Consider the following 23918-nt stretch of genomic DNA (forward strand, 5'->3'; position numbering starts at 1 on the left):
TTTAAAGAAGTAAAAAAATATTCAGAACAGTTTTTATTGCTGATACACTTTAAATCCCAAACATACTGTCATGCTCATAAAAAAGCAGAATACTACAATATCAAGCAAAACAATTTTATACCCACATACCTCTCTTATATTTGCAATTTAAAGTATTACAACATTTACAGTAGGTATAAAAAAAAGTATTATGGATGTTATTACATTCTCTTCTGGCCAGGAAATGGTTTCATTAGCCGGCGAAGCTGCTTCTCTCTGTCATTCACACACCCTGCAACAAGGAAGCAGTGTATACGTCAGCTAAAAATATATATCAACTAAAAATATTTGATATAAGATGATTAAAAAAAACTGTATAAAATAGTCATGATCTTTCATGTCTTTGTACAGTACAAAGTGATATTTCCCTCTCCAAACATTAAGCATGACTGTATTTTATCAAATGTTGTGTTTGTTGATATTTTTGAATTTGAAACAGATCACATTTCATGAACAATGTATGCAGAAATCCAGGAAATTGCAAACAGTGCTTTTTTCCTACCCACAATCTCACAAATGGAAACTCTTGTAAGGTGTAGAAATACGTTTGGCTGAACTTTGCATTATTAGCACAGTTAGATTACCTAAGTGTGTGTTGGCAGTGAAACACGAACTGCCAAATGTTTCTAGGTTGACATCCTCTCTATAGACAGGTCCATCATTCCACATGAGATCGTAGCCACCCACCCTTTTCTCTTTGCCAGTCAGCCTAATGAGGAAAACCACAGTTAATTAGAGCACAGCACATTCATCTGTTGTATAGTATTCACTCTGTGATCTGAGAAAAATGGTTGCTGAACAGTTGTTTATTGTTGCTACTTGACAAAGTCAAGCGTTTCTCAAAGAAGCTTCTTGTTCTGCCAAAAATACTGTATGTATGCTAAAAAAGACTATATCCATAAAAATATTTAATATAGAATATGACAGTGATCTTTGGCAACCTTTCCCCAAATCATAAAAAGTCAAACAGATAAGGAGAAAGAGGTCTTTACCTTCCCTCCATATCAACAACATTCAAAGTATCCTCTAGCAATCTGCACTTCATTTCGTAATCCTCTTGGCTGCTGGGCGTGTATGATGGAGAAGCATTCACTTCAATTAACCAGCTGCAAAGACATGGAGGGTGATGGCATTCACCAAACATTTGCTTAACCTTGTTATTGCACTGATGATAAAGACTGCTAGGTACACGCATGCAGTTAAATGAATGATACATTTGCATTGGCCAGATAAACTGTAATTAGTGTTATTATTTACAACTGGATTATTGCACACTTGTCAGGTATGCTGTGAGGATTTATGAGGTTATTTATGGTTAATTCTGGAGCCTAACACTAGCAGATTTACGGCTTTGAAAGTACCCAGTATGACAAGTAAAACATGCGCCATGTTTGCTTGTCTGTACATGTGCTGTATCTGTGGGCATACATGCCTTAGTGGCGTACTGTATGTTTGTAAGTGAATATGTATAGCTAATGCACAGTTAAAGCACATATATGCATGTGTGTGAGTACTCACGGTTTGAGGTTCTGATCCAGTAGAATGTCGTACCCATAGAGCTCAAAGCAATGTTTGTCATTTATAATGACCTTTTGTACACTCTGTAGACTGCGGACAAAGATGTTATCCATCTCTTTAAACAGGGTTTCCACCATCTCTCTTCCATGTTTTGCAGTCAGGTATCTTCGAAGTTGCTGCATCTGCCACTTACATCCCTTTTTAGAAATGGATTAAATAACAGAGAAATACAGACAAAACTGAAGGAGAAAAGGGTGAAATATGAGAAATATTTGAAATTAATATAACAAGTTTAAGTTCTTTTAGGTACTTGAATCACTCACCTTTTGTGGATCATAGTCAGGCGCTGTTTTTTGAACTGCCACATTGGTGAGGTGCATATCTGCATAAAGAGGCACTAAGGAGAATTTGAGAACTTTAATGATGTATGTACTTCTACAGGGACGAGGATGAATGCGACAAAATTAGAAACAGCCTGAGAAATTGGGTCAAACCGGACTATTTAAAACAGAGTTTGCATTGATATTTAATTAGAAACTCGTTAAGGGATCTTTTGTTACCAACAAGATTACAGAAGTGTAACAACTTTGAAATGAAAGGTAAGAAAATGGCACAACCCCCTTTACCCCACCAAAAAAAAAAAAAAAAAAAAAAAGATACACTTGTCATTAATACTGCTAAGAGAGAAGCGGGTGCTTGAGAAGCGAGCAAAGCCATCTCGATACAGCCAGGCCTTCAAGGGGATATACTGAAACACATATATACAAAAGCATTCAAACTGGTTCATGCATGCAACAAAACTTACCATTTGGTATGAAACACTTTTTAAAGTAATTTTAAAGGTTGAGTACTTACTGATGTGACTAGAACATAGACCCTCAGATCAAATTTTCTGCCTAAGGGGACAAAAAGGTTAGATTTAGTTATTATTCCCCTTGCGTCCGCTTCTGTTTTTTGTTAAGTTGTTAGGTAGAACGTGTCATAATATAAAAAAAAAGAGATTCAAGATAAAAATATATTTTTGATTTTGTTCTTTACCATTAATTAGGTAGGGGTTCTCTATGTATCGTTGTGCCACATAGCTTTCCACTTGAGTTGCATCTTTCTGATCTTCTGAGCGGGTACCATCCTGTGTCGATATAGTTTTAACTATCTGAATCTGTAAATATGTAGAATGCCTTTTTCTATTGATTTAAGTCAGTGAACATTACCTTCTTCCAGTCTATGATGTCTTTCAGTTTTCTGAACAGGAATATGCCTTTCCCTTGAGATTTTGCTACCTAAAAAACTATAAATAATTAGCATTTTCAACTTAATTTTAATCTTTGAGATCATCCAAATGCATGTATTATACTCAGGCAAACCGGTTTCATGATCCAGGTACTACCAGGGTATCTTTTAAACTCCTCTACAAAGAGATGATACTCGCTGGGCAATGTAAAGGTACAGGGGAAGAAATCACATTTGGATGCTTCCATACGGCCAATTTCTCTTTCAAGGTTTTTTCGGTATCTTTTGAGGTTTTTCACCATGAAGTTTTTGCGAGTCAGCTGTAACATAAGACACAAAAAAAAAGACTACATGACTTTTCATATACAATATACAGTATATAATTATTACCACTAAATATCCAGCTTACTAGATGCTGCCTCACCTCATAATGGTTGCGAAAGTGATTTATCCTTACATGTTCCTCAAGATATGAATGATCAAAATTCTCCCTGAGCCAGCCCACGTCACACCAGTTGAAATCCCACTCTCCATCACTGTGAGAAAGAGAATAGACATCACATACAAGCCAAAAATGTATTCAGCCATAGCTGATGTGATAAAGACCACACAACCCTACTCACTCTTTGACTTCAACCCATCCTGGTCTCTGGCGCAGAACATCCTGTATGGTTCCCAGTAGCCCACATTTATAACGCACACAGCTTATTATCTCCCTGATGAGACATAACACAGTCAGTGTTATTAATAGATGTGAATAATTATTAATTTGCCTCCACTTTAAAGTAATACCCACCGCTCCTCGCTTTTGCCATTGTCACATGAACCTTTGTATCCAGGTGTCTGCAAATGTGAAGAAAGCAAACCGAGATACGCATATGTTTGATCTTGAGTACAAAATTTAAACTTACAAATCTTCAGATCAGATCAGATTGAAATTATAACCCACGCTTCGATTAGTAACAGCTAATCAAGCTAACTAATTAAGCTAATTGCTACATTTAGCTTCAACCCTTCCCGTCAGTTTGTGCTTCACGTTTTTTGAGGTGTAAACTAGGGTTAACTCTAACCCTGCTACTTAATAATTCTTCAAACCAGGTATGGTTGATCGTACAAGCAACTTAACTAGCTAGTCACGTATAAAACAAAACTTTAGCAAAGCGAGCTAATTAGAGCTAACGCACAACAGCCTTTTATGTCCCCTTCTATTCTCGTGTCAACAAAAAGCGCACAAGACAACAATTTGTGCACACGTTGCTTTACCTTATACTTCGACATGTATGCGCACACAATGAAATGGTAACAAATAAAGATAGTTTTAGCATGTGGCTATATCAAACACGTGTATACGATGTAGCGTCAGTTAGCAAAGCGTATAAACAAGCTGCTAACAATAAAGTAACAGAGCTTCAGTGTTTGACAACAGTCGCCATAGTAACCCAACCACCGAGTGACAAAGGAAGTTTGTCCTAGCGTGTTTCCGTAGCATCTCCAAGGCTGGGTTATTGACACACTATCAACAGTGAAATCTAAAATATATCACACACGTTTGACAAAAATAGCAGCTTTATGTTAATAAATGTAGGTGTCCAGTTTCTTCTTCTTTATTGGTGTGGGTTTGCTCGTTCATACCACTTGGTGGAGCCAGAGCGTCATCCAACTGATTTGCTGGGAACCCCTTTTATAGCCAGAGAATAAGCTCCTCATCTTGCCCTACAGATTTATTTATTTATTTATTTATTTTTTTTAGTATTAAATATTACTTGCTTCATCAAATAATTTAACATGTCAAAATATTTGTAATATGTTTGTTTGTCTATGAATCGATTTGATATGTGAGGAAAGACTAAATAAACATCTTATTCTCACTGGCCTGTGTGATATTGTGATATAACTATAACAAACAATAAACATCAAATCAGAAATCCAATCAAAAATATATATTTTTAAGTTGTTAATCTGTTTTTTGTTTGTTTGTTTTTAATATAGCCAAATTAAATCCCATCAGATGTTTTCTCTATATTTATAGGTTTACTGTGTTCAGTATTAACAGGTTAGAGAATAGACTGAGCCAAATAAATATTAAAATGCAATACACAACAAAAGATCTTTAAATACGTACATGTATGTCATCAGAATTTGGGTTTGAAAATTGAAACTGAAAAACTGAAAGCTGAAAATGAGCTTGTACTGCAAACTTAATTTGTTTGATAATGTAAAGGATGCAAATAAGATGATGGACATAAATGATTCACATTGACTGTTAGAAAAAGACAAGAAGGAATTTCAATTGGCATCTTATTAAAGAAATGCTTTTATGTTTAGGAAGAAAACGTTGTGAGGATGTGGTTACGATGACAATCACTATTATTTAGAATGATTATGGTGTTGCTGATATTTGATCTAATGCCATGGGGGTTGGGCCATGACTTAACACAATACTCAAATAAATTCAATTCTTTCATTTATTCTAAAGACAATTCCAGTGTATGGACTCATGTCACAAACACAGATTTGTAATGATAAAATGTGCCCAAGAGACAAATGGTGCAGTGATTGCACCCAGCAATTTACCTTGACAGGAAGATCATGAAAGAAAAGAATCTGCCATGGAGAAAGCTGGACCATGCTGTATATACTGATCCAGGTCTGTGGAGGTCATGACAATATGTTGGTGCGTGAGGGAGTAAATATGCAGGGAATGTGTTTTCCCATGAGCCAGGACCTTCATAGACTTGGATCAGTATGTACAACATGGTCCAGCTTAGCCTATTCATTTCCAGTTTCTAAAAACATTTACATTTATTGTTTTAAATACCCTGTAATCTGTACTGGATTAGGATCTTACACCTCATTCAGATTCCAGTGAAAAATCCCCCTGTGCTGTTTTCTGTGCATGTTTCTGGGTCTCAGCCACCCACCAATGAGCAAACAATCAACTATACTCTAGATTCTGACATAAATAATCTGAACTTACTTAAATTAAAAGGGCTTCAACTTTTAATGTTTTTGACCAGCTACCAGTGCGTCGACAGTTGTGAAATTATACAGGTATGACATAGTAGAAAAGTAGAAGAATAGTAGAAATCTTCAACTCAGTGAAAAATAAGAGAGATAGTGACAAATGCAATAAAAATGTGAGCTAGAACTGTGAGGTTAGATATTCAAGTATTCAAGTAGTAATCTAAATAACAGTTCCTCCAACTGCAAACAACCCTATTTTAAAAACAATGCAGGTGAATTACTGTATTTGCCTGCTATTGGTGTCTTGTGTGATCATACTTAGCCCTTTACCATGAGTTTCCATTCACCATTTCATTTTCAAGTTTAGTAGTTTATGTTTTAAAATTCAGTCCCTGCAAAACTTTATTTCTAAAGCCCTAATAATTGCTTAAACCACCGTTGCCAATAAAGAGGTCAAGCTCTCAAGCAGCACCCTTGGCAAGCTTTTACTATGAAGTGACTTTCCTGCATGTGTGTCTGTTCAACAGTTTTTGGTTTGGCAGTCATTCCTCCAGAGACTTTCAATCTGTCTCCAGCAGTAGCTGTGCCCGTTATCCTGCAATTTTGGCTAACCGAGTATGTTTTTGTCCTTACACAACATGAAAAAAACAACTCAGTGAGTATCCAGGAATGGGAATTGTTTTTGAGGATCAACGCATAGGTTTGTCTCTGATAAATATGCAACCTATGTATTCTATAGACCTAAAGATTAATTTCAATTATTATCCTATTTTATTTTATTTTTTACTAATCCGGGTTTTTAAAATCTAGGTTATCTTTTACTGGCCTAGTTTAACAATGCCTATTTACCACAGTGTGGGTTTTGCTAAAACTCAATACCACCACTCACTGTGAAGCATCCCACAGGTAATACGATTTTCAGTGGGTCCTTAGTCATCTATCCTGGTAAACCATATGCTTCTGATATGGTTTATTCATAAAGCATGAAATGTATGGAATTCCAGGAATTTTGATTTTATTCTTAAGGCAATAATAATAATCTTGTTGACTTTAACGTGACCTCAGAATAAAGTGCAAAGTTTATTTGGACTGTAGATCTTCATGCAGAATCTTTGTAATGTGTTCAAGCTCTTCCCCGCATGCACAAGAAACACCTCTAGTTCAATGTTAAAGCAATTCACAGAAGCAAAGGGAGGACGGCTTAAACCTCTGAAGCATGACACAGTAAGGGTCATTGGGACTATATCTGCTGTATATTTATTACCTGTACATTGTAAAATACCAGGAACTCACACCATTTGAGGTCAAACTGCTACTTTGTCAAAACAGAGTCATGTCTTGCAAATAATTCTATATACCTGGCCACAAATACAATTCCACCAACGTTGCCTGGATCTAGACTGCTGAAAAATGTAACTGATAAGCATCCAGGTCATAATTACATTCATTACATTCTTCTATAAGTGTCTGTGAAGAAAGGTTCTTATTTATTTCCAGATCTAATGAGATCTATTCTGCTTGAAGCAATAAACTGGAGCCTAATGCTGAAGAAAATTATAACAGCAATGAAGAACAGGTTGTGTCTCTCTCTCTGTGCTTTATTTGATTTACCGTTATCAGATGTATAGAAACATTTTATATCACAGTTCATCATATTAATTTTAACAGGCTCACATACATATTAGCGTCGGTCTCTGAGATGTTCATGCAACTGTTTGTTATTTCTCCTCTCCCTGACTCAGGAACTGCATTACACTCCATGGGTAATGTGTCTGCAAATCCCTAGGCTTTACACACCCCAAATATTTTCTATTAAAATATAAGAGGAGGCCAAGAAAAACAGGACAGAGTGGCAGCTGGAATCCTTCGGAAAAGGATTACATTCCCCTATGTCACCCAAAGCCTAATGTACCTTACAATGAGTTTATTCTCTCTTGATTAGAGAGAGGGCAGCTACAATTAACATTTCACAAGGTGAATATACAGTACATGCAGTGTGTTCTCATGTCAAACCATATGTCTGACTGTTTCAGTTAAACAAGAAAATAGGAAGATAGGAAGATAAAAAAAAAAAACGATTCTGTATAAATATAGTATTAGCTCAATCTGGGTAATCCAGTAATTTCCTGTCTGGAAACTGTGGTAGGTTCTATATGAATTCAGTCAGTCAGTTTAATGAACATGAGGTGAAGAAAGTGCTACAATGTGATGTAAGATGCAATTACATGATAGTTTATACTACTACTTGGTTCCACACCCTGAGTTTCATCACCTTGATCATCTATGCCAATAGAAGGTGTTGGACATTTTGTGCTTCTTGTTAATAGTTTTAAGTGTCTGCTTAGTGTAAACAACTACTTCTGATTGAACTCACTTACAACATCCAGGTAACCAGATGGTGGCAAGTGATCCTTCACTGAAAAACTCAAATTGATTCAATGGAAGTATGCATGCTTCATGTCACCACTAAACCACACACAGTCAATTTTTGATAGCGTTCTGTCTCCACAACTCTGGTCAGGAGAATGAAAACAGAATATGGTCTTCATTTATCTGGAATTCTCCCTGTTTCCCAACTTAGGGACTGTGCCAGAGAGTTGGGGTATGGCACAAAACTCTAGCCTTGGGGAATTTGGAAAGGAACCAGAGGGCAGTCACAAGTCAGACAGATTTAGGTTTGCTGGATGCCTTTTTAGGGGAAGACAAGTCCAAGACTCTTACTGTATGTAAGAAGAGAAAAAAGGTAAACTGGACAAGAGACTTTGGATTATTAAAGCATGTGGAGAAAAGCACCAATATCCCTATGGTGTTATATAACTGTTCAGGTAAGTGCATTTGTTTGATATGTATAAAAGTTTCTCCAACTTCTACAACAGGAGTCCTGTAGTTCAATTCACTTAATTATTATTTGTAAATATTTATACAATCTTTGAACAATTATTTTCACATTACAACCATGTGAATATTCTTGAAAATCTAAGCAGATTAATGAGTTTACCTGTGTGTCCACTCCTTTATCATAGCCTGTTGTTAGATAAATTAGATTATTAGCATTAAGTACAAACACCCTCATAAAAATTTCCTTCTCTCTTTATTTACTAGATGTGCACAAAACGTCCTTCCTAAACGTGTTCCCATTTACCTACAATGATGGTGTGATGCTTTTTATGTTCGAGAGGTCAACACGTACTCAGACACATACAACTCTGTGCCCAGTTCATAACAACATTCAAGAGTTTCTCAGTTAATTTGATTGCCTCCAAATATTTGAGCTTTCACGGTCATTTAATAATTTAATGATAAATTAAATTACTGTGGCTTCAGCTCCAGGAGCAGGACTGGGCATGATCCCCATTGAAATGTGACTGTGGCATTTTATATTAGATTGCAAATCAGTTACTGACTGCTTGGTGTCTATGATCCCTCACATCACTGGATGCTTGTTCTCATGATGCTCTGCCAGGTCTGAACTGCAGCCATCGACAGTTTGTCTCACTTCACAAACTCTGGTCATCAGTACAAGAAACACATGCTGAATTTGACTAAAGTTCAGTGATTCACTCGATCACTCAACAACACTTTAGTGTTTGAACTTTTAAAACACAAGCTTTGGATTATGAGCTGTTCTTTTTTAAACCCCATACTTTAAAATTTCCATCATTGTGGAACAGGTTGATCTGTCTAATCTGTCCAGTTTCAGGCCTTTACATGTGTGACCAGGTCTTTTTATTCTTCAGACTTATGGCGAACACTCTGAATTTATTCTTCTGTCTTTTGGCTCCTGTAGAGTGATCTTGATCTGGGGGTTAGGTGGTTCTATGTGGTTCTAACCTCCTCTGTCTCTATTAGTGTTCTTGGGTCTATTTGGTGATTTGCAGGTACTGAGCTCACTCACATCATCAGTTCAACAGTTTATTAGCAGTAGTCCACATCAAAGACTTTGTTAAATCCATACACTTCAGCATCTTGATGCCTGAGGTTACTGTCCTTGACACATCTTTAGTCCTCATGCTGAGGGACACCAAGAGATGCGACCGCACCATACCAGCTTCGGGTTGCACCACACCAGCTGGTTTTTAGGAGTTGTTACTAAAAATGCAGCCCCACCCCTTCACCCCCACCTTCCCTTATCCTCCAAGAAAGCATCTCGCTGTAGAACTTTTGGGCATGATAGGTAAAAAATGCCCATCACCATTATTAGTACAGTACTTCTTGGCCTTGGGCAACTCGTTATATGACAAGAGAGACAAAGTGTGAACATTCATTTCCCTCGGTGTGTCCATATTAAACATATTGTGGGATGGGCTTGTGCGTGATTGAGTTTTACAAGTAGCAATAAAAAGGGAAATGCCCTCTTTGTACGGTTGAGCTGATGAGGCGCTAATGACCCAAGGGCGCATGCTGATCACACACACACACACACACACACACACACACACACACACACACACACACACACACACACACACTGAAAGTGTTGCTGAATCTGACAGAGGGGTGAGGCGTGGGCGTGTACCCAACCCTTTCCCTAAGCTCTCAAACTTTGTTTTGGGCTTTTTAGAAGGCGACGTGACTTCAAGGAGCATCGTTGCTGTGTCACGGAGATAATTCATATCTATGTCAAACAAAGACAGGATAAAGATCTTTGGACTCGTTGTTTGACGTGTGGACTGCGTGAGATGCGCTGCACATGGACGCTGACGCCGTTGGGGGACTGTCTCTCGATGCCAATGGAAGATCCATGTGACAGCGCGCTGCGTAATCGTCAGTCTATGCTTGTTTTTGGGATTATCTGATAATGAAATGGCAAGGATACTATCATTTCTAGCGAAAATGATGCTTTTCACAATACTTTCTGCACTGATCTTCCTAAAAGGTACGTTTGGAACATTCAGTCAATGCATTTATATCCTTATTGTGTTCATTTTTGGCTTCATTTCTAACATATCTTTGTTCCAAGGTGTCCTATCGTCTGATAACTTGGACACCTCAGTGGTCCACCCTGGAGCGCGCCCAGACTCCAGCAGTGTGTCCCACCCCGAGGGAGCCGCCGGTTCGCTGCATGAGGCAACGCAGGCAAAGTCTAGATCCAAGCGCTGCACCTGTTATTCCTACAAGGATAAAGAGTGCGTCTATTACTGCCACTTGGATATCATCTGGATCAACACCCCCGAGTAAGACACGCTTCGATAAAAAAGCTTTTCCATGTGTAACTGTTCAATAATTCTCCGCGACGTGCTGCTATTGAGAAAACACTTTGTTGCGCAACATCTCGTCTCTTTTGTCAGTCGGATATAGCCCGAAGACGATTTTCCAAAGGCAGATTGGCATGTAGGTGGTTTTGTGCAGCTCTGAATGAGATTCGTGCACTGAAGTCAAAACACAAGTCAGGTCCCGCAGCTTCCCCGAGGCGTCAGACGCAATCGGGTTCAAGTGGCGACAGGCCCATTTGGAGGAACTCGCCATGCAAGGTCAAAGTCTGACACCGGAGAGCCGGAGGGAATCATCGCAGATGTGACAGTTCATGGTCTCTCTTTTACTGCTTTCAATTAGGCTTATCCCATTTTAAATTATGGGTGGAATCTAATGAGAAAATCACCCACCCGCTTTCAAAATTACATGAGATTGATTTTTGAACATGTGATTATAGGTGTAACTGCTCTATGGAGGTGGTCAAGTTGAACCTGTCATGTTATGGTATACATTTTCATTCTTCATTTCCTTCTTCTTGTTTCTCTGGGGTACCTGGTGTAAATCTGTCCTACATTTGATTTTGTTATCAACGTCTGCTTTCAAACCCAGGTAAATATATAAATATATAATAAATAAAAATACCGCTTTAAATTACCCACAATTTAGATTCATTAACTTTAGAGGTAGAAGCAGAGCTGCCTGTGGCATAAACATCTTATTCTATTGTGCATAGACAATCACTGGGTGAGGCAACATATAATCAAGGTATTACTACTGATAATGGTGGAAGTAATTTAGCAGATTGGTTGTGGGACAACTAATAGCATCATGTTTTGATCATCAAACACCAGTGCACCTCAGATGTTGTGTTGGACCTGCAGGTGATGTGAAACCTTAAGAAGTGAAAACTGCCAGCTGGAATAATTACACATATTGCACTTCCACAATATGTGTTCAACATGCGGCAATACCGCACATTAGTAGCAATACCTGAAAATATAATTTTTAACACCTTCTTGTTTTGAGAAGTGATGCTTTGATCTACAATCTCCTAACCACATATTAAAATCCTTGGCAAGACAGCAGGAAAGCATTCTTTCTACCTCTGTTGTCTTGTGCCAGGACTGCCATTGGCATTTCAGGTAAACAGCTCACTTTATTACTTCTTAGCAAGTCGAGACAAATTTGACATAGTTTAAAGACTGCACTGAAGTGTTTTTAAATTTGTCCCGTATGCTGATTATTGCAGGGAGCACTGCGCTATGATGGAAGATACACTTTGAGCTAAAGGTAGAAAGTAAGCAATCAGACGTGATCTCAATGTGATGCCATTATCTTCATCTACTCCAGATAAGCTGCCTATTGCTTCTTGTTTTCGACACTGTGGTGATGGGTAGCATCCAAGACTCAGTGCACATATCACATAAGTGAATGGAAACACATTGTATGAAGATAGAAGTCTGACCTACAGCACCACTTGTTCTAAATCAGGGTGAAAGGTGTTTTACCCTGAGGAAAACAGGCTGCAGCATCATGCAAATATAGTGGATGCAAGTGGCAGGACCACTGCAGGTGGCATGGATTCATTCCAGGTAGCAAATTAGTCCATTACAAGCAACAGCGAACTGACAAAATAGATTTAATGACAGATTTAATGGGGCGTGCTCCATGAGGGCTTTCCTCACAGGCTGACCTTCCTCTTCAGCTACGTTTAAATCCCACTGGGATAGTCAAATTGGTTTTCAAACAAATTCTCTTTTCTCTTTGCTCCTTAATACTTCGTTGCCCATAAAGTCACGTTGCATTTTTTACTAAATCTTTCACAGCTGGTCAAAAACAGAGGAGTGGAAAGTGGGAGAAAATGAAGAGAAGACAAGCGGTGCCAACTTTTTAACATAGCAGTGTTATCCAGATGGGAAGAGTCAAATGTACAGTGATGGAGTCTCGTACTTTGTTCATTTGATGTGTAAAGTTTTATTTCAACTGTATTAATATATATTAGAATGCTAATATTATAAGAATAATATTAATATTATTCACCTTCTTCCTGGATGTCTTTGCTTTCCATTACTCATCCAAGTGGTTAAATAAAAAAACTAATGTTCAAATCATCATCAATCACGGAAGTTAAAATATCTATTAATTGTCAGGTTATTTCTCTCTGTGTTCTCAGCAACGTGATTCATCACATATTTGTATTATTACTGAAAAAAAATGCTTTCTGATTGTTTTAACCTTATAGACGCACTGTGCCCTATGGAATGTCAAGCTACCAAGGCCTTCAGCGAATCAGGCGCTCTGTTGGTGGACAGCTAACCAAAAGAGAGGGGACAAAGACTCAGCGCTGCATTTGTGTTGTGCTTGACATAGATCCAGAGTGCCACGACTTTTGTCTGTCACGGTAGGTCTTATTCTTCGTGTAAAACATGACAAGAGAATCTTTTTCTGTGCTCTTCTTAAAGCAATAGAAAATACTGTTTGTTTAATATCAAATGTACTTCTTGCATCCATTGTCATGAAAAATCACATTTTAATTACATTGTAAGAAGTTAGATGTTGTACAAATATATATGTATGTATGTATATATATATATATATATATATATATATATAAAGAAAAGAATTTAATCTTTAATACTTGCGTGTGGCAATAGTATGTAAACCTGGGTCTTCAGCAACTGGTGGACCCACATCTGCAGGAATAACTGCAACTAAATGTTTCAGATAAGTGTTTATCAGTCTTGGACATCATCTTAGAAGGATTTTAGCCCCTTACGGAACAACGTCAGCTCCCTTATATGAATGCTTAGGGTTTTTACACAGCATTTCTATACGATTAAGTTCAGAACTTAATAAAAATATAAATAAAAATATATGTTTTTCCTCATTGCTCAACTGTTCAATGTTCTTCTAACGATGGTCTCATGATCATCAATAATAGTAATCAATCAATAATCCTAGATGTTAGCCTGTGGTTCCTTGTGACCTCCTGGACTATTACAGTACACACCTTGGTGTAGTTGGTAACAGTCTTGTTGAATGTAAACTATTAGTAAAATAATTTGCATGACAAAGAATTGTGGTCGTGAAGTCCAAACACTTTTTGTGAGCATCAACAACTCTTCCTCTAAGGTCTGCAGTTGTTTCCTTTGTCCTTTGTAAGACATAACATACTTCACCTTTGTTGTCAAGATCAGACTTTGATAGTGAAGACTAAGATTTCTCTTCTTTATATAAAGCAGGGCCATCCACCCAACTGTTGTCCACTTGATTGAAACACCCGACTCTAATTTCCCCTTCAAATGAGCTGTTAACCTAATAGAAGTTCACCTACTGTACTTTTGCCACACACAAGTTTAAGATCAGATCATTTTCCACAGTTAACAATAAATAATGTTTTTGGCCCATGTAAGTTATTTCTATCTAGTCTTGGAACTTTTTTGGTCATTTGGTCAAGTAAAGCACACAGGTCATAGGATTCGCCTTTTTATATTACTGTTTTGACATGAAATGTTTTCTTCCCAGCACCCTGCACACAGTGCCCATCAGGAGCAGGAGCCTCCACAGAGTCCCAGGCCCTGGATGACAGTTTGACGCCTTCATCTTCTGCTCTTCCTTCTTAGAGAGATGGACTCTTCCCTCCTCCTTGGCCCCTTCTCCCTCCGTTTGGCACACTTGCCTCCATTTACAGTTAAGGAGAAGACTCTGGACTTTAACTCTGGACTCTAACTGGATTTTAGAAAAGCTCACATTCCTCACCGTCATAAGTCTGGGAGAAGTTCGGTCAGGCCACTTTTTTTCACCTCCTCAGCAAATTCAATACAGATCCATGGAGGCTCTCCCCTTTTTGTTACCTCCTGAGAGCAACGTGAGGATTATTTACTTCTGTAGTAGCCATTGGTCTTGCCTCTGTCAAGCCTGATCAGACAGACTCTTCGTATTCACACCTGGTAGAATACACCTGACTTTATTTTCCAAGCCAATGAGATGAACATGTATCAACCTATAAGAGACAGAGACATTTCTCCAAAGGTGTTGCCAGAAGTGTCACGAGGAGCCAAGGAAAACATGATCGAGGAATAATACTGTATTATGTTCTCAGTTCTCAGTTATTTCAGCAGTGATATATCGTTTGAGCTCTTTGTTACTTAACTATCTCATATATGTGTTTTTCACTCACTGCTACTTTCTAAATAACAATTTGACTTTGATTTTGAACCAGCCATTGATGAGTACAGACTAAGTCAGCTCAGATACTCGAATGGTGTGGATTACTTACAAAATTAAAGAGTTAGGCTGGTGATATTATCCAGTTGTTTTCCTGTCAAAACCTTCTTTGACAATACTAAAAGCAACAATAAATTGATTTTAATCACAGGTATTGCCTGTTAAAAATAGAGATTGCTTGTTTCACCACCACCACACATACTCACTAATAAGCAAATGTTCATAAAACTTCAGCTAAACAAATACGTAATTTACTCCTCTTAGTAACATTTGCTAGAAGCTACGGTGCCCAGTCTTATCAGGAAAGTAATGCTTTGGCAGAAACTATGTTTATGTGACTTATTTTTACAGACCTACATCATCACTGGAAATTAATTGGTTTGAAGCCGGATGCCACAGACAGGGTTCGCGAAGATGAAAAGCACAGAGGCTGACGTATTAGTGGTTTAGGTCTTAGGGTGAAGAAGAATTTAGAAATAAATGAGAAAAGGAGAGAATAACGCCTCTATCCGAGAGATTTGATGGACATTAATAGCTTCTCAGTCAGAATGAACTCTTTGTTTTGAAGGAACAAAATAAAAAGCACCATATTGTCCAAGGTTGTAACCGACTGTGGTTAGGGTGTGTCAAATTCCATTAGGCAAGGCTGCTAACAGAGTTAACTATTATAAAACGCAGTGCTCTATCACAGACAGATTGAATCCTTCCAGCTTCTCTCGCCTGTGTCTCCACTGCTCTGTCTCCATCCACTTTGTCTTTTAGTTTTTTTTTTGATTAATTTAAGCAATATTTTCTTATTTGGCTATTCAAATGTTTGCAAACTAGCAGGAATGGTTCTCCTGTCCCAAAGCCGCAGTTAACATACAAACGAGCCCTTCTATTGTGTCCCTTAATTGTCAGGGAGCATTGTGTCCCAACAAACCAAATTGTTACCAAATTGTTTGGTCTACTCACGAAAATGGACATAGAAAACAGTAATTGAACATATTTGTTAATGCCCGTTGGTTTGTGGTTACAATACACTGAGAGCATTCCCATGAAGAGGGAGTTTGACATGAGCAGGCACAATCTAAATTTGGCACAACCTTTTTTATTTGCCCAATCGCTTGCCAAGAATGCACTGCACTTGTTGATTAAAACCAATTACTCTTGTGAAACTGTTTAATAAAAATGCCACAAGGAGCATTGCATTGTTACTTTTCGGGGAAACTGAAAAAGCATTTTCATTGTGACAGTGTCAGTGTGATTATGTGGCTTCATCCTGAAGTAACTCAATCATTCTGGTGAACGCAAACAAAAACAAAGCCCAAACAAAACCAGAATCAAGTGGCAAAGCTCTTCCCCACAAGTTCACATATGGAAATGACTCATTAAAAACATGTATAATTACAAATATATCCTTTGCTTTGTATATTATGAACATGTACCAATCTACTATTTCTGTATGTGTAGTCATCAGTGCAGACAAGAGGATGATATTAGAGCAGTAGACATGGAATCGGAGGTGGGATTGAATTTGAAATGGTGTGGCATAACAGAAACTATACTGTAAAAGTGTAAATACATAAGAATATTCACTAGTATGTATAACTAAACTTCCCTGCCAGTAGCCAGATAACAGTTGAATAGTTAAGATGGATTAAAAAGAAATTCGGTTTTGCCTTGAACTTGTAATTAAATGTGCACTACTAGAACTTCTTACCACTCATTACCTTTTATTTTAATGTACTTTCCACTACATTAATCTTAGCTGCAGGGAGTCAACCACTCATCTACATGTTAATAGAGATACTTCCACTCTTATACATGGTATGTATCCTGTGACTTGGAAGAAATACCACTGTACACCTATCACTAAATATACTGCAATTAGAAACTAGAGTCATATTATGGGTTACTTTTCGATTTGTCATCCCTAACTATAAAGTGAATCTCACTTTTTGGTGATAATTTGTGTATTTAACATGCACTGTATAAAAACACAATGAAAATACTCACTCTTTTGTAATATCCTACAATTCACAGCCCTCTGGTGTAAAGTCGTCTCAGCCAGACTACATATAGTGCACTAAAATTCTTTCTGGGGAATATTTGAGCTTCTATCTCACTGTGTGCTGCACGGCTGTCTAACTGGGGTTGTTATTGTCTGTTGGGTGTGTACAAAGACAACTGCAGTGCTTGAACAGTGAGAGTAGTATTAAGGATGATTTTAGGACCATCAACAGTCCAAACCTACTCTACATTCCCCCCCTGAGCTATCAGACAAACCAGGTCCAGTTACTTACTTGCTTTCAATTTTCAGCTTTCACTCCTGTGTCTGGTGTTATTTTATTATTTATCTTGCAAAGTGGGCCAGTACTTTAGACAGTATCTAATTAATAACTCTACAATAACTTTACAACAAAAAATATAATAATTATTATTAGATATATTTTTATTTTTAAGAATCTGACATTACTCTGTTTAGAAGTATACAACAGATATTTATAGAAACGAAGTGCATCAATGGTTGTGATTATTTTCTTATTATCACAGGATCTGAGTTGTTTTTTCTTAATAATGTGATTATATTTTCATCATGTGGACGATTTCTAAAATAAAATTTCCTGTCATAGTGGATTCATTTTCTTGTTGAAAGGAGAAAATGTGTTTTTGTTGTCTCAAGAAACAATATCCTGTTATGACAAACAGACTTTACTATCTCTTCGTTTTTCTTGTTCTTTATAAATTATACTCGAGTAATTAATAAAGTACATAAAGTATTTCATGCAGCAGAGCTACATGTCTACAATATGAAGATGGTTCTCATAGTAAAACACAACACAACACAACCAACTGGATCCTTTGAAACCCTAATACCACCTATCATCCAGGAATGTTTCAGACTAAGTCCAACCTAAATGAACCTTCCCTGGAGCCTCAATATAGCTCGTCTACAGTGATCACCAATAATACTGCTTCCTGCATATATGTTTCTGTGCAGACATCCTGACCATGTGATGATAAGTTCAGGACAACTATGATTGTTTGTTTTTTGTGTGTGTGTGTGTGTGTGTGTGTGTGTGTATAAAACCAAATGACCAAAAAAGACAAAACTCTGCATACATTGGTAGGACCAGCATCAGCACACTGGAAACATACAGCTCTGAATGTGGGATTGTCTGCACTAGGCTCAGTACTGCACGAAGCCATAAACCTTGAGTATAAATACCACACAGTAAAGTTTTACTGGTTACTGACAGTTGATAGACAATAACAACCCCCACACAAGTATTTCCAGACACAGTGATTTGATGTTGATGTTGTGCTTAGTGTGTGTGTGTATAACAATAACCCATTCCTTAGGCATGTGGCACAAGATTTATAGAATATTTGTATTCTCGATTTGGTTCGTAAAACAGACGCCAGATTTATAACAGATTTATAATAATCTCTGTCCTAAAGTTATTGGTTCTGCTTCCATCGTCGTATTTGAAATTATTTGGTAACAACCTTTTAACATTGTTAACATAATACAGAAAAAAAAGAAAATAGCATGTAAAGATGCATTGAATTGTCTTTTGGTTAGAGTATTACCAAGCATCTGGGCTTGTCTAAGTGAAAAAAAAAAAACATTTATGTTGCAATTACCAACTAGTAAAAAATATATTTGCATCGTGTAAATCATAATATGAACAGAATGGAGTCCTGTTTCTTTACATTTTAGAACTATATTTCCAATCGTTTCAAGTTGGGTCTTTCCTTTTTTCTTTTTCTTGTTTAGTGATGAATGGTTCCCTAAAAACTCCAGCTTTACATTGGTAAATATAAAAAGTCTGCACCACATGTTTAAGCTAACCTCAAACACACTTCAAGGTTTCTGTCCAACTGCAGCCCAGTGGTAATAAAACCTGCCAGCTGTCTGATTTATGAAAAATTGGCCTACTGGATCATGGCTGATATGGATGGTTTAAAAAGCCTGCTGGGTTATTTTTGTTTAAACATTTTGTGTGTGTGTGTTGAGCTGTTCTCACAATGCATCACTCAACGGGGAGTAGACCAAATAAATGGAACATCCGGAAAAAGTCCATAAATCCCCGTTGTAGTGCTCTAGCACTGGGGCCTACCGTTTTAAACACTACCCTGCAGATGGTTTAAGCTACAAACACGTTCTTGCAATTTGCCCTTTGATATGTGAGGCTCAAATGAAACAAATAGTAGATCTTCAGGCATCACCATCCCATGGCACGTCAGACTCCTGCTCAGTCTACATCTACTCCATACACATCTGTAAAGGAGGATGCCCTAAAGTTGGAGACCACAAAACAGAGCTTATACATTATCCAAATCCCCCAAGAATGCTGCCCAACAACTCAATAAACTTGTGACTCTGATTGACCTGTGTCACACTGAGGCTCAAGATAAGTGAACCTGCATCTCTTGCATGGCCACTTAACCAGAACACAGATTTTGCCACCTTTGACCCTTCAAGCCAAGAGCCTGGAATGATTGAGCTGCATCCCATTGTGGTCTGTAAACACCCTTAGAATAAACATCATCTCACCCTAATAACTCACTTGGAGAAATCTGTTTGGCACCAAGTTTAATCTCCATGTAAACTTACCAACTTAAACAATAGACCAGAGGAAAGAAGTGGATAACTAGGATAAAAGCGAAGAGATGACCTGAAAGGTATCACCAGCAACAAGAAAGAGAATCGCTGGGAGATTGCTGCACTTGTCGTGTTCCAGTGACACAGACCAGGACCTCAAGAAACATACACACAAATACAAATCAAACATACTGCCAAGACAAAGGAGGACAATGAACTGAAAAACAAAGAAAATGTATTTTAGATTTTTGTTTTAATATGTTTAATACTGCATAGTAATCCAACAAGTAAAACAGTGACAGCTATGTTTCTTTTATTTTTTAACTACTTCATTGATCCTCGTGAAGAAATTGTTGTTGGACAAACCTTAAGACTGACCAAACATACCTTAAGCTGCTTTAATTACCACCCACACCCAAGTGAAGTGCAAATACTCTCACATAGCCTCATTTGTTTGGGCTATGCTGCCGCAGCTAACCCAACTAGTTTGGGTGGCAGTTTTATCTGATTGTCACGGCCCACTCAGAAATCCAGGCATTATCCTCCAACTTAGCAAACTAGCCTAAGCTAAGCTAATAAACAGTTGCTGCTGTTGTTGACTCGTTGCTTCTTAGTACCAGGTCTCACACCTCCAGAACCCATCTGATGGATGTTATACTTTCCCAAGCTGTTTTCTTTGTGTCTTTGTTTCATTAGCTGTAGTTTTTATGTATATGTCATAAGAAACTTTATTGTGCTTTCTTGTGCATGCAGATCAGTCACTTAACTTGAAAGAAAAAAAAAAAAAACTCTACGTGGTAAACAATAACTAATACTAGATTTTATTCCATAAAATAAAAATTATGATTAACACCAATCATATTCCCAATTGAGCCGTTTTGTAACCAGCAAGAGAGGTATTCCTTAATATTTTACTCTCATAATAGTTAGAATATTCCTCTGCCCTGAACAGTTGGCACTGTTGGGTGTTTAACTTCTGATCGCACTTCATATTACACTATTCTGCAAAACTTAACGTGAATGTTGATGAACACATTGGGATGATACACGTCTCTGCCTCATTTTGTTTTAGTTTTGTCCTCGTTTCTTCTTACTTCTGTTCTTGTTCACACACACACACGCCTGGCCGTGGCCACTCCCCTGCTGCTCTGCAGTCTCCTACCTGCCACATACACATTCATACTACCCATTCCCCTCCTGTTGCCACCATCCACACTCATGCATCCTGCTCAGCAATCATGCCACTCTCTCAAGCAAAGTCTGAATACTGCTTGCTCCCCCCTCCGGCCCTGTCAGATTGTTGTCAGTGTTCATGGAACAAACAGATCATCTCCTTGGTCACAAGTTGGGTTTATTGCCTTGGCAATGAATCCAAAAAAATTAAAACCTACTCAGGAGCAGGTCGGCCCTCACATTTCATCTGTGTAAACAGATCTGAACCGTGCTGGATCAGGAGGATCCCTGCAACTATGGATATTACACTATATTTATGCAGAACTATCCATTGAAATTGGTGCAGTGACAATAAGTGATGTGAATTTATAAAACAGAATTGGGATATGCAACAACACATAGGTCTAATTAACTTAATAACGCATTCCTCTATCATAGGCAGCAGTCTGACGACATATCTGACAACTGTTCCTGTAACTTTACATATACATTTGAAGAAATACAGTAAAAGTTTAAGTTACAGAGTTGCACGTTTACTTCTCTTCTGTGTTGCATCTACTAAACACCTATGTGACGCCTGTTGGAGCTGGTCAACATAACAGTGCAGCTCAGGAGTTTGTAGACAACAAGAATTGAGGTAAAAAGTGAATGATGGAGTTACAGTGTATTTTGCTGCTTACCAGAAACAAGACTTCTAGCTATGAATGTTAACCAACAAAGCTTCTTATCCTCTGTCTGCATTTTCTTCTTTCTTTTTTCCTCCATTTGAGTGCAGGTGGGACAGTCACAGACACCTTTGAATTTGTAGATGGGACTATACTAATATGCTAATGTGTGACATGTGACACATTGTCTTTCTCACCTGACTGATATTGACCATGACATTAAACAAAGTTGTTAAGAACTGCTAGTTCTGGTCAAAAGCACCACACCATTTGTCCTTGATACTCTTTGGGTTCTATGTCCTTATGCAAACACTGAGGTGGCATTAGCAACAGCTAGGATAGAGGTGTAGCGGGTGCAGACGGGACTGAGTAAAAGTTGTTATAGGCCTATAGTTTGAAGTAAATAACAACATACGGCAACAGTACCTAATTATAAACAACATACATTGCACCTCAAGCTAAAACTGGTCTCTGAGGGTGAGGAAGTTAGTTTCAGAAAGGTGATGGAAAATATGTTTTGCGCCTGAGGTATCAATCTGTAGAATTCTTCACCACAAAGGTAAATCATACACAGCACAGTCTTTCATAATATTGGACTTCTTAAGCAGCCAGAAGTTGATTCTTACCCCAAGGAACGAAGTAACATGCAACCACTGGTTCATTCAGGTACGGAATGTGAACTGCTGCTCACACTCAGCAACCTCAGCCATCGATTTACAGTTGTGCTGCAAAGTTCACCCCTCTCAAATGAGCTAATGGCATTTTTATTTAAATTCTTCAAGATGAGAAAAAAGTTGAAACGAGCATAGAGTCATAGAAAAGTCGTAGAACAGTCTGGCAGCAGTATGGAGATATTCGGTTCCACACGTTTTCATGTTTATTGAAATCTTAATTATTGTAATTTGACGACTACTACTACGAGTGTTTTTGTCTAATACTAGCACTAAGTTGCAAACTGTACTGTAGCTTTAATGTAGTGCTGTCAAAACCTCCTGTTACATAGATTTCGCAGCGCAACACTAGTGGAGACAGATTTCCACCTGAAGGTTTTTGAGCGAGGTGCCCCTGTCTAACTAATCAGAGAAGGTCAAAGCCTTCTGTGTGTCTGTGAGACGCCACAGGTTAATACTAGAAGATCCTCCTAAAGCTTAACACAATAACACCATTCAGTTCATTTAGTTTCTTTCCAGACTACATTTATTTATTTAAACACCTGTATTAAATGAACATGTTTTATTTGCAAAATGACACAGAAAACATTTTTTCATTTCACATGGGACTTTTCACTGGGACAGTAAAAAATTGTAACTGTACTTGAATGTGACATATAAAAAAAAAGAAAACATGAGCTTGGACAATAGACATTTACAGTAATTTGTTCAGCACATTTGCACTAAAACCAGCAATGGGTTTCCAATCTATTGAGGGGTCTTTCTTTCTTTTTATGCATGCTTTATTCCCTTCTCATTTGGATATTTGCATCAAAACCTCAACACCTCCATTTGCCAAAATGCTTTACAAAATGGTGGTTTACACAACAGAGTAAGGCATGAAACAGGAGCACATTAGTGTTTAAAGTGAAAACATGTTTATTAGCTGCAGAGAAGGATTACATATTTGCACTTGCGCTATGAAACATGCAGCTCTGGATGAAGATTGCATATCATTTATCTGACTCTGTCACAGCCTTACACTGTGATATGCCCACAGGGAACTGAGAAGTGCACATGTTGCAGCATCACACCTACATCAAGCAGATGTATTTATGTGTGAAGATTCTACTAAGAATGTAATAGCATGAATTAGTGATTTGTTGGCCTTTGGGCTTGAATAAGTTTAGTCTCAAACAGCTCTATTTTTGCAATAACAAGCAGTACCTAACACTTGTAGTACGTACCTGTTAGTTGTTTTGGGATTAAAAAAAAACCCTGTTCAATTTCCCAGGATCATTTTTGTGAAGAAAATACCTACACCATCCCTGTTTTCTTTAGACTTAGTAAAAAATTTAAGCTGATTTTATAATTTTGCTATTAAGCGACAAATCCAAAATCCAAATCCAGACTAGCTTTGGCAAATGCTGGAAAACAGATCAGACTATTTAGTAGTGCATGAAAATGATTTGAGGCGATCAGCTTATTATGCAGATTATTTTTTTTTTTTTTTTTTTTTTGTCAAAATTCCTCTTGACACCTCTGAACAAGCCTCAAGGAGACATTTTACTGTCAGACTAATGAAGTGATTTGCTGTAGCAGTACACTGGTCTGTAAATCAATTTCTCATTCAGGAATGACAGTTCTGAACATGTATATTATAAACTG

At 37.7% G+C, this 23918-nt stretch overlaps 2 protein-coding genes across 2 annotated transcripts; one reads left to right on the forward strand and one right to left on the reverse strand.

Annotated features, from left to right (window-relative positions):
• Window positions 1-44: 44 nt before the first annotated feature.
• On the reverse strand, window positions 45-4202 carry ttll9 (tubulin tyrosine ligase-like family, member 9). The gene is made up of 14 exons (XM_026368411.1): window positions 4051-4202; window positions 3584-3630; window positions 3411-3503; window positions 3212-3323; window positions 2922-3107; window positions 2769-2837; window positions 2596-2686; window positions 2413-2453; window positions 2218-2305; window positions 1881-1939; window positions 1558-1754; window positions 1032-1145; window positions 624-748; window positions 45-271 (listed from the first exon to the last, which is right to left on the reverse strand). Exons 1-14 carry the CDS (start codon window positions 4063-4065, stop codon window positions 201-203), a joined length of 1308 nt encoding a protein of 435 aa, XP_026224196.1. The 5' UTR covers window positions 4066-4202; the 3' UTR covers window positions 45-200.
• Window positions 4203-10325: 6123 nt separating this feature from the next.
• On the forward strand, window positions 10326-16865 carry edn3b (endothelin 3b). Its single transcript, XM_026368461.1, has 4 exons — window positions 10326-10627; window positions 10712-10925; window positions 13187-13345; window positions 14470-16865. The coding sequence occupies exons 1-4, from the start codon at window positions 10555-10557 to the stop codon at window positions 14528-14530; spliced, it is 507 nt and encodes a 168-aa protein (XP_026224246.1). The 5' UTR covers window positions 10326-10554; the 3' UTR covers window positions 14531-16865.
• The last annotated feature ends 7053 nt before the right edge of the window (window positions 16866-23918 follow it).

This window comes from Anabas testudineus, chromosome 7 (genome assembly GCF_900324465.2).
Source record: "Anabas testudineus chromosome 7, fAnaTes1.2, whole genome shotgun sequence".
Taxonomy (NCBI): domain Eukaryota; kingdom Metazoa; phylum Chordata; class Actinopteri; order Anabantiformes; family Anabantidae; genus Anabas; species Anabas testudineus.